General features: G+C 34.9%; 1 protein-coding gene across 1 annotated transcript; it reads left to right on the top strand.

Annotated features, from left to right (window-relative positions):
* The first annotated feature begins 5,256 nt into the window (after nucleotides 1-5,256).
* LOC147068333 (putative serine protease K12H4.7) lies at nucleotides 5,257-13,907 on the top strand. Its single transcript, XM_085952968.1, has 7 exons — nucleotides 5,257-5,427; nucleotides 8,475-8,656; nucleotides 9,748-9,980; nucleotides 11,005-11,143; nucleotides 11,922-12,190; nucleotides 12,637-12,772; nucleotides 13,619-13,907. Exons 1-7 carry the CDS (start codon nucleotides 5,257-5,259, stop codon nucleotides 13,905-13,907), a joined length of 1,419 nt encoding a protein of 472 aa, XP_085809094.1.
* The last annotated feature ends 1,212 nt before the right edge of the window (nucleotides 13,908-15,119 follow it).

Below are 15,119 nucleotides of genomic sequence, written 5' to 3'. Positions count from 1 at the left end.
AGAAAATGGTAAGAATGTTAATAAAGACGAAAATTTAAAAAAAGAATACAACGTAGAATTAACTGACACTCAATATAAGTATAAGTGTTAATTTACAACTTCGTTCTTTATTTTTTCAAGGTGTGCTATGATTTTGCATACGTTTGGAAACTGCTTAAAATGGACGTCTTATCTAGTAATAATTCACCAATACAGGTCTGGTTGTTCTTGATGGCGGAAAATCTACCACAAATTAGGAATAAACAGATAGCTATAAAGAAGGAATATAAAATATTCTAATTAAAAAACACCCGTGACTGGACTGAACTAGGAACTTTTTCACATAGTGCAGGACAGATACGCCTTCACCACCGTTGGGATCACCTGAAAACATAAAGGAAAATATTTTTTTACGCAAAATTGTTGTAACACTGAGTATTATCGTTGATTATGGATTGAAAAGGGATGAGTATGACAGATGTTTATTGAAATTTAATTGGGGGAAGAGGTGCTGATAAACTTTGCTATGTAGATGGCCGATACAATCGATGTGATTGACCGATTGAGAATTATTTAAACTCAGCCAATTTTTGCCGATAAACTTTCTTAGCCTGGGATGCAAGAGATAAAGCAATTTATCAAGAAAGTAAACTTGAATTTGAGGTGTCTGGAAACAAAAGCGGATGTTTTTTAAAATTGATAGAAACAAAAACGGCAATATTTTGGTGGCAGCTGGTGAACAATTCCATTTTTGTTTTTATCAATTTTTAAAAATTGCCGTTTTTCTTTCCAGACACCTCATATATATTATGGTAAATAATGCAGTGATCACAAAACTATTCGAAATGTGAGGACATTGATTAATTTACTCATTCTGAAAACGTAACTGTCGATTCAAATAGCAAAGAATCTTCATTATATTATCCCCTGCTACAGCGCTCGAAATGGTAAATTTTACGAATCGGAGCGCTAAATAATTATCCGAAAATATTTACATAGTTATTTTATTGTATTTTGGTATATTTTATAAAAATACTTGTGTAACCTATTTTTTTTTAAATATATTATGATCTATACAATGACATTAATATGGACGAATCATCTGAAAAACTCACTTTATTGTCGGGTCTGCCGAATGGCTAACGCCATTACAATAAAGGTGATATTGCAATAAATTCCTGATGCTTTTTGTTGGGTCTGCCGAATGGTTTGGTTCGAACGGGTTCGCTCAAATGAACATTGACATTAGAAACACTGCTCTAACGCCATTACAATAAAGGCCATATTGCTAGAAATTCCCGATGCGTGATATCGCATAATGGAAATTGCGTGACGTCTACCTATATATGCGAATGCGTGAATTTACTTGCTAGCTACTGTATTGAGTGCGTCGTCCATTAATAATGTCATTGCCTATCTAGCATATAAAAATAAGTGTGTTATCATTTTTTTTTTGTTATATTGTGGCCTATCTAGCTCTGATGGTCAAAATATTTTTTTCACGAGACTGAGCGATAATTTTGGAGATTACATGAACCGGAACGGCGTTCCGGTGAGTTCTCGTCCATTTCGAGCCCTGCCACTGTATCAAAATCCAATGTAGATCTTGGTCACTAGCAGTAAATATTTGTATTCCCTCTTGTCTACATTGCACATAGTGCCATTAAGCGCTTGGTTACAGTGGTTGGGCGGGCAGCGGGACGGCAGCGGCGTGTATAACTCAAACGCATAACCGTGTGTGATATGACCAAAAAAATACTGTCTACGAACATTTCACACACGGTTATACGTTAGAGCCACTGCCGCGCCGCCACCCGCCCGACCACTACGTTCTAGCAATAAGGCAGAAGCGCTCAAATAGTTGTACGGGTTCTGGCATATGACGCCGCCTTGCGTGCCAGGCAGGATAGATGGAAATACAATACAAATACATTTGTGTTTTTCAATTATAAATTAGTGGCATACAGAGATAACCAGATTCACTTCAACCTATTGGACTTCTCAGTTCTTAACGGAACACAGTATTTTTGCCTCCAAGTTATGTCAGTTTGGTCTAATGGAATCTCCGATTTGCTTATGCTATATCCTCTCAGAGTATCTCCATAATATGTTGGTTGAAAGGGAAAAACTTTTCAAGTTGATCCAATAAATTAGACTGGTTGGACATAGGGACTTAGTATTCACTAGAGAAAATTTATCAGGTGTCAAAGCATATGGGCATCCACAGAGTGGAGGTTGTATTAACCTTAAGTTATATGGATACTATCCGTGGCTTTATCCAACTGGATTTCTCTTATAATTAGTCGCAATTAAGTATCGCGCCTATAGCATAGTGATCTATGTACATGGGCGCAAAACTCGAGTGACGCAGGTTCGATTACTGCTAGGTGTCTTACTTTAAAAAAATCTATTGGTTATAATCAACGTTCCCTCTAATTGTTCTATTGTGTGTGCGGATCATCAACGCATCTCAGCAGTGTCACTCGTCACCCGGTGCGGTAAATTTACACCCCCCCCCTCATAAACACACAAACAATTTTTCATTAAAACTTATATTTTGAAGGTATATCTTAATTAACGTACAAAATTAGCATTTTTCGCAGAACTATATTATGTATCCGTAGTTTCATCAACAATTATTATTGTATTTATTATTATTGTATAGACTTTTTTAATATTTTTTTAATACCTGCATTAATGCATTCGACAAATTCGAACGCATAATTTGTACATCGCCAGGTTTCGGGAATATCTTTGTATTTAGGATACATGATTATGAATATCTTGTACAGCAGAAGCATTTATTTTTATATCCAATAGTATATTATCAATTAACACTTTGACTAGATCGCAACCAGATTTTTTGCGCTCAGTGATCTCAATCCTATTCTTTCGTTCTTCGGGTGTTTCCGTCATTATTTTCAAAAGTCCACCTCTTTTCAAATTTTTCAATTTCGTAACAGCATCCCGGTGAACTTTTTGACTTAAATGCCTTTTTAAAAGATACAACCTCCATTCAATCTACTTCTTTCCAGACGTGAATTCTCCTTGCATATTTGCTGCGGAGCATATGATGCATTTGACACAATCATCTGTTTCCGAATAACCAAATATATCACCAATTCTTACTTTTTGCGAATGCATTGAAGATGGCATTTCTGTTTAGACGATTTCAGAGAGCCATTCCAAATTAAATTTATCACAGGATTTCTTCTTAATGATCGCATTTGAAATATCACATCCACTCTTTTTTGACATGTTTAGGGGATAAGTTTTATTTACCTAATTAATAAGTATAATTGTACTATATAAATGTAACTGTGCTAGCAAACGTATTGTTCACTTGAATTGTTTGTTACGTACACTGAACAAACCTGTAATTATTACTAAAATCTGGCAAAGGAAACTTTATTTTACAATATTTTTGTGTGAGGGCTGTGCGGAGGATAAAAACATGTGTGCGGACACATCTTGGTAGGACACAGGGAACATTGGTTATAATATATTTTTGCAGAAGTGTTTTCAAAATTATGTATGTTCAATAATTAGAACGTTACATTCTTAAGTCTTGTGAATTATTCGTTGAATAAAAAATAGTTAATTAAAAACTATTTCTTTGATTTGAAATGTCATCTTGTGAACGTCTTAAATTTAATTAAAATTTGTAATGTTCACTGTATGTAAAAATAAATAAATTTGATATTGAACAGATTTTTGTTTTTTTTTTGTGAAATGGGTATTAGTAACTTGCACAACTTATTCCGTACTCTAGATCGAAACACATACATTTAGAAACAAAATGTAAATTTTTTCCATATCCGGAATTCTTTCCCGGGACCCGTAGCCGACACGTTGTCGCACGGCCATCGCACACTCTAGCGCACGCCCTGCAATACTCTTTTCGTCTTAACGTTTATTATGCCACAGTTTACACAATACACTCGCATAACGTGCACGGATACGTAGCGGGTGGTAGAGGGAAAAGTAAGCGGCCAAATACGAGGGTTGTTCAAGAATTAAAGACCTTTATGAATTTTTGGCGACGCGGATGTTATTCCTCAAAAAATGGCAGCACTAGCGTGTAGCGACTTTCCTCTCCAAAAAGAGTGGTGAGCCGGTTCGGTAGCTGCTTCAGTATGACCTTTGCATCCGTTTGAGATGGACGCTCCGCTGTCGAATCCCGCCGCCAGCGAGTTGAGTTCAATCATTCGTTTTCTCAACCAGGAGGGAGACCACCCTGTTGAAATGCATCGTCGTTTCACATCCAATTATCGTAATGTGATGAATCAACAAAATGTCAAGAAGTAGTGTACTGAGTTTTAGAGTGGTAGAACGAGTGTTCGTGATGAGGGGAGAAGAAGGAGGTCCTCAATTTGTGACGTTTTGTTAATGAAAATCAATGATAAAGTTCGTGAAGATCGCCGTCTGACAGTCCGTGAGCTCGCAATTTTAATCTCAGACGTCAGTAAGTCTACCATACAAACGATTTTGAGGGGAAAATTGGGGTATGCAAAGGTGTGCTCATTGGGTGCCCAAAATGCTGGCGGAAGCTCACAAAAAAAATCGTGTGGAAAGCGCATAGATGTTTTTGAACCTTTTGGACTCATTCAAATGGGATGTCCTCCGTCATCCTGCTCATAGCCCCGACCTGGCGCCGAGTTATTTCCATCTTTTTCTTCACCTGAATTTACATTTGGCCGGAAAAAGCTTCGAGACCGATGAGGACGTGGAGGAAGAGATAAGAACACCTTTGAGGACGGCGGCGGTGGGTTCTACGACAAGGGAATCAAGGACCTAGTGCCACGGTTCACCAAGTGCATTGATCGTAACGTGGACTACGTCGAAAAATAGTGGGGATATGTACCTAAAATTTCGTATGCTTTTTTTATAAAAATAAAAATTTCCTGATTTTTTAAATAATAAAGGTCTTTAATTCCTCAACCCTCGTACATAGTGCGCTACTGTTGATTTTCTTTGTATTGTATTTTGTATTGCGTCCTTCGTGGCAATAAGGTGGTTAATAACCTCTGCTCTAAATAATGACATAATCTGTATATGTGGCAATATTAATAGTATGCTATTAAATCTAGTCCGTCTACTATTACATGTAGATATGTATCAATCATTAACGATAATGATGATTAAATCAGTGTAAGTATATAAAATAGCTGTAATGATTAATTACCTTACATTAGTACCCGATAAGTTGAAGGTGAAATTAATATAAATATAATATTATTTTATTTATAAATTAATAATTTAAGTTCTTAAGTCAAGATGCGTGGATTAGCGCTTTGTTTTGCCGCTCTGGCTTTCGGAATTGTCGGAGTATTTGCAGGCATCAAAAGAATTTCCACTATAAACGTCAATGGAAGACTAATAGAAGAAAAATTCTTCGTTCAACCGGTCGACAATTTTAATACATCAGACACAAGGACGTGGAAGATGGTGAGTGAATTGATTTCGATGTTTATAATTGAAGAGATTGGTAGAAGATGACCACGATTAAATATTTTAATGAATACAAATAAGACATTCTATGTCTACAGTTTATAATCCACACTACCACTAGCTATGCCTGAAGTTGTTAGTTGGAAATATTTTTTTGTGAAACGTTAAATAAGGAATTGATAGGTAATTAAAAACATTGTCACAATATTCATAGACTATAGATACACAATATGTATACCGATCGAGTCTATCATTTCTAGATAAAAACTATATTTAATCAGTCTTTACTCTTGGAATCTTGGTCGCTCAGTGTGTCTTTTAGGTTTTATTACCTCTTTGTGACCATTGGATGATGCGATTTGTTCAGCGATGATATTATATCCTCCGAGTGATGTGAGCTGTCCATCTCAATCCTCGAAATGTCTATGCATTATATTATGTACCTATAGGTACCAAGACATAGGTATATGCGGACGCTTAAGCCGCTTGGCCGTCGTGGGTCCCAGGTTCGATCCTGGGATTAAGCAAGTGGCTAACATCCATTTCTCGTAAAAACAAAAATCTGTTAATACAAATAAAAAATAGGTATCAAAAGCAGGCACACATATTTGTTTATCCCTAATGTACAATTCCGATTGGAGATAACTAAACTGGCTCCTGACCACAATACCAGACAATTTTTGACTGGAAATTGTGTATTCAATGCCAAACTCTTGCTTGGACTTTGTTACCCGATCAACATATCCATGTGGCGGAGAACTACAAGATGCAAACCACATCTAGGAATTTCCGAGAATATGCTCCGAAAGGGAAGAGATGTTCACATCGGTCCAACCAGCTGTTGTGCTCAACGGGCCATCCGACCTGGTCGCTACAGAGGCCAATATTGTTGTATATAGAAAAATTGCAATCTGAACTTACAATAAAAAACCCGATATCAAAATAAATGTGCGTTAGTTCAACAACCTCAAAGTAATTAGGTAATGGTTATTTTTATCATTCAAGTTTAGTTCTTTTGAAGCAAAGATTTTTTTATATACTTATATATCTCTATATATATAAAAATCTCGTGTCACGATGTTTGTGGTCGCACTCCTCCGAAATGGCTCGGCCGATTTTTATGATTTTTTCAATGTATATTTGTTAGGTATGAGAATAAGTCAACAAGTATATTTCATACCACTAGGTGATTAGGGTATCTCTATCCAGAAAATTTTTTCTTTTATTTTTTTGACATTTTTTTTTTGTATTTTTTTTATTATTTGGCATCAAAAAATACTTATAACCCCAAATTTTCACCCTCCTACCCCTACCCTCCCATTTTTTAATCACGATTTTATTATTTTTGTATGAACAAATTTATTTCAAACAGAACGAAATTATTTATGTTGTTGAATGACAGATGGCGCTACGTCCGAAAAGAATTCAAGAGTAGCGTCGCGTCATTTTGACATTTCATTCAGCATATCACAACGCAGTGCGTGCAAAATTTTGTACGATTTATTATAATTTATCTATTTTTGTGTGTGATTTACAGTGCACAGTGCCAGTAAGACGCAAGGGGAGCCATTTGGGCCGTCGAACGAATAAAGCAACAAACATGCAAAATAGTAGAAAGAACAGACGAACAAATCCAACAAGATAACAAAAACGTGCGTGTGAGCATGTTGCAATTGCGTGCATCTCAATCGCAAGAGGCACGAGCTGAACGAAATCAACAACGACAATTGGAACGGAGCCAAGCGCGCCGGTTCGTAGTTAATACACGCAGAGCAAATGACTGACAACGCCAACAAGTACATTGAGCATTTACATCCGCTTCGTTCCTTCGTCTCGCATTCGAGTACGAGCCAGATATTGAATATTCCGCTCATCCGAAAGTGCTGATTGGTGCTATGGATAAAGAATGTCCCCATTGTCATGCGCTCAAATTCAAACATAGTCAGCCGGGATGTGTTGCGCATCAGGAAAAGTGCAACTACCAGAAATCGAGATACCACCAGAACCATTGAACGGCTTGCTTATCGGCACGGTTCCATATTCAAACCTGTTCCTGAAGTCCATTCGCACATTCAATTCATGCTTCCAAATGACTTCGTTCGGAGCAACAGAAATAGTTCACAATACTGCGGCAAATGGTCAACAATTCCATTCTACGTTCAAAATCAAAGGCCAAGTATACCGCAAAGTAGGCTCATTGTTGCCAATGCCAAACGAACCGCATACATTTTTACAAATCTACTTCATGGGCGGTGAGGACATCAATCGTGTGGATGCACGCTGCGGCTACAATAACCTCAATTCGCCTAATGCCAGGCGCATCGTCGGCGAACTTGACGCCCTATTGAATGAGCACAATGAATTATTTAAATTCTTCAAAGCACATATGCACAAATTGCAAAGTGGCAATCACGCTGTTGTCATCAATCCTGATAAAACACCAGCTGGAGAGCACGTGCGTCGATTCAATGCGCCTGTTGTTGACGACATTGCTAGAATCATGGTTGGCGACCGCACATCGACGCGAGAAATCGTGATTCGAAGAAGAAACAATAATCTGGAGTTCATCGCTGACACACACCGTTCATACGACGCTCTCCAATATCCGCTAATTTTCTAGAAGGGACAAGACGGATATTGCATAAACATTAAACAACGAGATCCTATCACAGGTGATTCATTCATTATGAACATCATTACTCATTTTGAATTGAGAAAATGAATGGTTGGTGTTTTTTTGTTTTAATCGGTGGTCATCGTCTACAGCGATCCATTCCTCTTTCTGTCATAGATCCCATCCCCACTTACTTACGATACATTCGTTATTTTTTATTTAACAACCAAAATATTTACTAGAAATAATTTATATGGCAGAAAAACGTTTGCCGGGTCAGCTAGTATATATATATAAATATATGATACATATGATATTTGATATAATATGTATAATAGTAGTTGTAATGTCAAGTTGGGTTTAAAGATACAATAAAATGAATAACTATTATCAGTACCTACTACATAATACGATTTGTTGTTTGTTTCAGCGATACTTGACTCAGGATGAATATTTTTCTGATAATGGACCAATATTCATAATGCTGGGAGGTCAAGAAAAAATATCCATTGAACAGCTTGTCGGAGGATATATGACATCAATTGGAAGTGATGTACACGCTTATCTCGTCTACACAGAGCACCGATATTATGGAGACAGCCAAGTAACAAGGTATTTTAATTATCATTAATCTACTAGGTGAGTTTTTTAGGAAAAAAATACATGTTGTTTATATATTTTTTTAATATGCCAGTTGAACAAGTCTGAATATATTCTATTACTTTATTTTTTGTTTTTTTTAGTTAATGACTAACTATTTTCAAGACTAAAATAAAAATGTAGGTATATAATGAATATTAATTGAACAAGTATTTGAACTAATTTACCTAAAATAATTTGTCACAATTTTATTGATAGTCTCCGGGGTGATGTAGAACAATACTTAGATACGTGCCTAACGTTAAGGGGGACGATTTCGATGTTATAATTCGCATTATAATATTCTTATTAGAACGCCTAAGTGGAAGAGAGGAATAATAATATATTGTGACGTGTTTTTCTTATTAGGTAGAGACCACTAGACTTGATTTGAGAGGAAAGCGGCTGAATGGTAAGTCACATCGTCGCCACGCACGGCTCGGTCAAATGGCATGTGCCTCTTACAGTGTTGCCATGTCTACTGAAATTTTGGTCAGAAAAAGAAGAAATTATGATATTTGTGATGAATGAACTTCGTCACTTTTTACATGATTTTTTAAATGACACTTGTAAGATTATGTCAATAAACACGCTTTTACCAAATACAATCGTTGAATTTCATACATTTTTGTCATTCTACCGATATTTTGAAGAAAAAATCAAAAAATCTACTGAATTTTGAAAATTTCAGTTGGCAACACTGTGCCTCTACACCACTCGCAAGTCATGTTTATCAAAAGAATATACGTGTTTTATTATTGGGACTTTCGATCTTTACCAATCGATGCATAGTGTTTCTAGATAGTAATGTAAAAGAAATCTGTCGACATATATCCTAATTGTGCGATGTGCGGTCTACTGATGTGTGCGTTTAGGGTGCCAAAGTCCTTCGCCAGAATCAAGCAAATTCCACAACTCGCCACGCCGCCTTTTGTGGGTTCCTTGCCTTATCTTCATTTTACTCGGAATGACAACAATGCGATCCGATAGTGTATTTATCTTAAGAAGGGTCATTAGGGAAAAATATATTTAGTTTATTTATTTTAGTTTATATTGTATTTCAGTACTACATCAACCGAAAACTTGAAATACCTGAGCGTAGAGCAGGCCATGGCTGATGTTGCCAACTTGGTGAAATCTTTCAAGCAGCAGCCTAAGTTCATGAACAGCAAAGTCATTCTATTGGGAGGATCTTACGCTGGAAACATGGCCGCCTGGATGAGGCTGAAGTATCCTGACATTGTGGACGGAGCAGTCGCCTCCAGCGCTCCCGTCCTGGCGAAAGTTGATTTCTCCGGTAAATGATATGAGATACCTAATATATTAATAATATTGTTTAATATACAGTAATACATTGCTTAAAGAAGTACATTAATTCCATATTTCGTTTATAATAAAATCTTTATATACAATGGGATACAAAATAGTTTAAAAAAGGACTATTTTCTTGAGTTAGATTATTTATATTAGCATTTTTCACGAAACATTGTTTACTCGCCATTCGCCAAACCCATGTGATTTTTGCCAGATGAGAGATTCGAGCCCACACCCACGGTTTAGAGACAGCCGCTTTGCTAATACCTAATGCACGTTGGCTTTAAAGGGTTTATAGTTATTAAAAACATTGATTAAATAATACAATCTTGTGATATTACATTTGCATTGATAAATTAAGGCTATTAATTTCAAAGTCTACTTTCAAATTTGAGATACTCGCAAAAAAGTCGTAAATCACATTTCGGACTACAAATAGAATATTTTTATTTTTGTAAATAATTAGAAAAATTGGGAAGTATCAAAATTAAAGTGTCCTTAAATGTCATTAAAATTAATACAAATCATGTTAAAACGAGAAAAATTTAGAAAACGGCGGCTGATGAATGAATATATTCGATTTAATTAACTGTAATGAATATACATAGTACCTAATCTGAAAAAGTAATATAGAATGAGAATCAAGAAAAATATAAAAAAATAAGTAAAAATTGAGGTTATCGTCTTTGAAACTAATAGCCTCGATTAATATTTACTTTGATTCGTCCAGTGGCGTCCGTCGCTCTTTGAAACATCTAAATATTTGATAATGATAAATAAACGAGTATTCCAAAATATTTATTGATATATTATTTCCTTTTGCTTGTAGGTATATATTTTCATATACCTACATCATATTTTATTAATTCTTTCAGAAAATGTGTTCTCGGAATGTTGTTGATGTTAGCCGCCATAACTGAGTAGTTATTTAGGTAATAATAGTCTAGCATACAGAAATTGCGTGAATTGACTAAAGTATCCCATTATTTTGTTTTGTTGTATTTCAGAATCTTTTGAAGTAGTTAATGATGATCTGATAAAACAAGGAGGAGAAAGTTGTGCAATGGTTGTCAGTGATGGAATCAATGAAACTAGTCAATGGATGTCATCAGATATTGGGGCAGCTATGGTCGCTCAGCAATTCAAGTACGTATAGTTCAGATATAACAGGTACATATTTTGTCCTAGTACCTTATCTGGTTAAGAAAATAACAATAGGAATCGTTAATGCTTCTCCTGCAAATTTTCAATTAAATTATTTTTATATTACAACTGAACGCATTTTAAAATTTCAAGATTCAATTCCTATGGGCCGATCGACTAAATTCCATCCCAAAATCGATACGTTGAACTTTCCTGACATATAAAAATAAAAACTAACCTCAAATCAACATTAAAAATAAGAAATCAAAACGTTTCCAAGCCCTCTATTATAATAATATAGTCAGGCTGTGACATGAAATTGTAAATTTTGATCATAATGGCATTAATTGTTCGTACTTTGAGGGACTATGGATACTGTTTATAGGAAAATGATGATTGGTTTTTATTGAAATAAATAGTAATACGTTAATTATTGATATACTCGTACAATCGAAAATATTCATTGCTGCGAACGGGTTATCGCATTTTATTCGAAAATAATCAATAACTAGCCCTACCACTGTAATTCGCAATTCAGTGCCCTGGCCTATTTATAGTCGGCATGTGTACAGCCCCAGCATATTAATGTTATAATATTTATCGCTTCTTTCTAGTTTCTCAATTTCATTTATATTTAAGGATATTTATCGATCGAATTGTTTAATAGCTGAATAAAAATCTCTCCTTGCTTTCTTCGTTGCATCCCCTTAACAGCTTTTTAGGTCTAGAATCTATGAAACGTCTTCAGTCAATCATTAATTGATATAATATTTGTTTACAGCTTATGCCTTAACACTGACCCATTAAATCCGTTGGACACCCAGTCGTTCTTCTCACTCGTCGCACATTTCATGTCCGAATTCGTGATGTACTCCTCTAAAGAGTTAATGGCTTTAATGTGCGCTGTGTTGGAGCCTGGAGATGGTAGTCCAATGGACCGATTATCTAGTGCCTTCCGTTTATTCACCAGCAGCGACTGTAATGCGGTTGATTACGACACCGTCAAGGCAGATCTTACCAATACAGATGTGACGTCTCCAGCTTCTCAAAGTAAGTTGTAGCCAGTATAGGATCTTGAGTAAAGATTCTCGGGAGTCCTTCATTATGACATTTAAGTGACCTAAAAGCACCTAACCAATTCTGAAAAAAAAATATGTATTGCTTTAAATTAAAAAAAAATGCACATAGGCATACTATTTTTAATTTAACTTTCCTGTAATTTAATATTACGTTAAATATACAACTCGGAAGAAAATTAGTGCGATCCTTGTGATATGCTTCTTCTTCAAATGCTTTTCAAGATGACCCATTTGCCAACCGAAAGATTCAAACTGTCCCCCGGTGGGGCGTACGCCCCACGTTGGAAATTACTGCTATAGTTTGAGGGGTCGATTTTAAGAATATCAGAATGCAAGCTTAATTTTAAAGATATCAGTTATTTATCGGTTTGTACATTTCGTCTGATCATAATTTATTATTTGTAATTATATTTTCAGAGCGGCTTCAACTTTACCAAGCGTGCACTCAGTTTGGACAGTTTCAGACAACTACATCGAAAAATCAACCATTCGGAGAAACACTACCTCTCTCTTACTATCTGTTGAATCTTTGTCCTGATGCATTTGGAACAGCGTGAGTATTAATACCTATAACAAACTCTAAATTGCACCTTGAATTTATTAATAACAAAAGGCCTCATCCATACGTGACGTCATACTCAACGTCATATTATTATGTAAAGGGAAAATAATATATTGCTACGTGTATGAGAGGTGTAGAAAATGTGACAACACACGAGATAATAATACCGAGTGACGTCATTTCTTTTATAGACAACCCCAAAGATTTGCTGAAAATAAATATAAATATAATTAATGTTATAATAATATATTTAATTATGCGTAGTTATATATAAATACCTACCATGAAAAAATGAACCCTGAAATCATGAACTTAATGATCACAATACCCGCATTTAGGTACATTCCAGATATTATGATATTGAGGCATTTGCGGATACTTTATAGTAGTAGGTTCCTTTACAAAGTAATTTATAATTGTAGTGTTTTAAATAAATTTAAATATTAAAAACAATAAAAAAAGAAAAAATAAACAGAAAAATAAATAATTTAAAAAAATCAATTAGTAAGTAGGTACCTATAAGGTTTATGTTGGTCAAATGCTTTCTCATTGCATCATTTATTCTATGCTTTCATCTTCCATGTATGGATATTTTTATCCCGAATGTACCAGGTAGATATTTAAATATTTTATAGATTTAATGTAGGTACTCTTTACAAAAAACATAATTATTTAAGAAAATAAAAATGAGCCTAAGTTTAAATCCTTTTTATTTATATCGAATCGAGCCTCGGCATTGTGTCGAAGATTTTTTTTTTTTTAAATGAAAACATGGATTTAAGAACTAATTTATTATCATCAAGTGTTGATTGTATCAGCTATAAAACTATTTTACAGATTTGGAGAAGAGTCAATCGAGTCCGGCGTAGCCAAAACAAACCTCGCTTTCGGAGGCTTGACACCGAACGTGACGAAAGTTGTATGGACCCATGGCTCCAACGATCCGTGGAGCAAGCTCGGGATCACCACCAGCCTCTCCGAGAGCTCGCCAGCGATCCTAGGCAGCGGAGAAACCCACGCCGCTGATCTTGAGGACGCATATCCATCAGATAGTAATGAACTTAACAATGCTAGACAGCTTGTCAGAAGTAAGGTCATGGAATGGGTTAACGAGAAAAAATATTGATTAAATGTTATTTTATAAAATTATTATACAGTGACACATACCTACTTAGGTATATTTGAAATCATTTTTTTTAAATAAAATATTTTATTAAATTTATAATTATTTGGAAATCAAAACTTTATTACAATTTTATTATTTGTCACCAGTGTAGCCATCCTTTTCTATGTTGATTATAGTACAAAAGGGTAAAAATTATAGTATTTCAGAAAAAACTATAGTTCAGGAACATTTTCATTTCGAATCCTTCAAAATTATAGTATTTTTGTGATATTTGCGTAAAATTATAGTATTTTACATTTTTTGTGGATTCAAAATTATAGTACTGTACTATAATTATAGTACGGTTGGCATCACTGTATTGTCACCAACAATTTTCCATTTTTACTATAAATTGTTTTATGGAGTATACTGCCATCTTTCAGAAAATGTATAAACAAGTTCATTGAAATTATTTTCAGAAAAAACTGGTTTGTGTATCCACTCAAATAGAATATTGTTTACAAATACTGCCGGCAATCAAATAAAAGGGATATACCTATTATTGGAAAAATATTTCTGCCCCATAAGGAAATAGGATCACCAACTTTGGGCCTTTGATCCATCCCATTGAAGACGCATCTTGGTAAATTTGACGATTTTTGGCGACTTTACATGAGATCGGTAGTTTTGAAGTGCTTGTGAATTTCACAAAAACATATTTAAGTATATGATTCCACTCGAAATGTTTAGGTATATACTTAAATAGTTAGAAAAATAACATACTTACATACCTGCTAGGCAAAGACGTTTGATAATTTATATAACAATACTTGAACGGAAAGGTATTTTACGGGAATATATTTATTGTATTACCGACTACCTATGTATTATAAATTATAAAATAGTATAATATGAAAGAAAGACGTTGGAAATAATAATTACGATGAATGGTTATGCATACTCAGATGGATTGATGATTGCTGTGTGCTCCTTACGTAACAGACCAATTAATTACCTAATGGTACCGGTACCTAGGTACCTAATGTATTTTTCATCGCAACTAAATTGCGAGTATCTTATGTTTTTAATACACATGGGCTGGTTATTTGTGAAGTCTTCTTTACACTTCAGACATCTAGTCATTTTACAACGTTTTTCTTAGCTCGTATTCTTATTTGTCCGGTACAAATCTTTCAATCGATTTTTAACTAATTTCCCGACTAGCTAGACATT

This window comes from Rhyacophila brunnea, unplaced genomic scaffold, assembly GCF_057557595.1.
Source record: "Rhyacophila brunnea isolate RB1 unplaced genomic scaffold, BYU_Rbru_1.0 scaffold_3, whole genome shotgun sequence".
Classification (NCBI taxonomy): domain Eukaryota; kingdom Metazoa; phylum Arthropoda; class Insecta; order Trichoptera; family Rhyacophilidae; genus Rhyacophila; species Rhyacophila brunnea.
Note: the sequence above shows the minus strand (reverse complement) of the source record. Positions and strands in the feature narration are given on the sequence as shown.

Excerpts from the sequence above, each read along its gene's own strand:
- LOC147068333 (XM_085952968.1), top strand. The coding sequence starts at position 5,257 with ATGCGTGGATTAGCGCTTTGTTTTGCCGCTCTGGCTTTCGGAATTGTC. Across the intron at positions 8,657-9,747 it reads GGAGACAGCCAAGTAACAAG|TACTACATCAACCGAAAACT; the intron begins GTATTTTAATTA and ends ATTGTATTTCAG. Across the intron at positions 12,191-12,636 it reads GACGTCTCCAGCTTCTCAAA|AGCGGCTTCAACTTTACCAA; the intron begins GTAAGTTGTAGC and ends TTATATTTTCAG.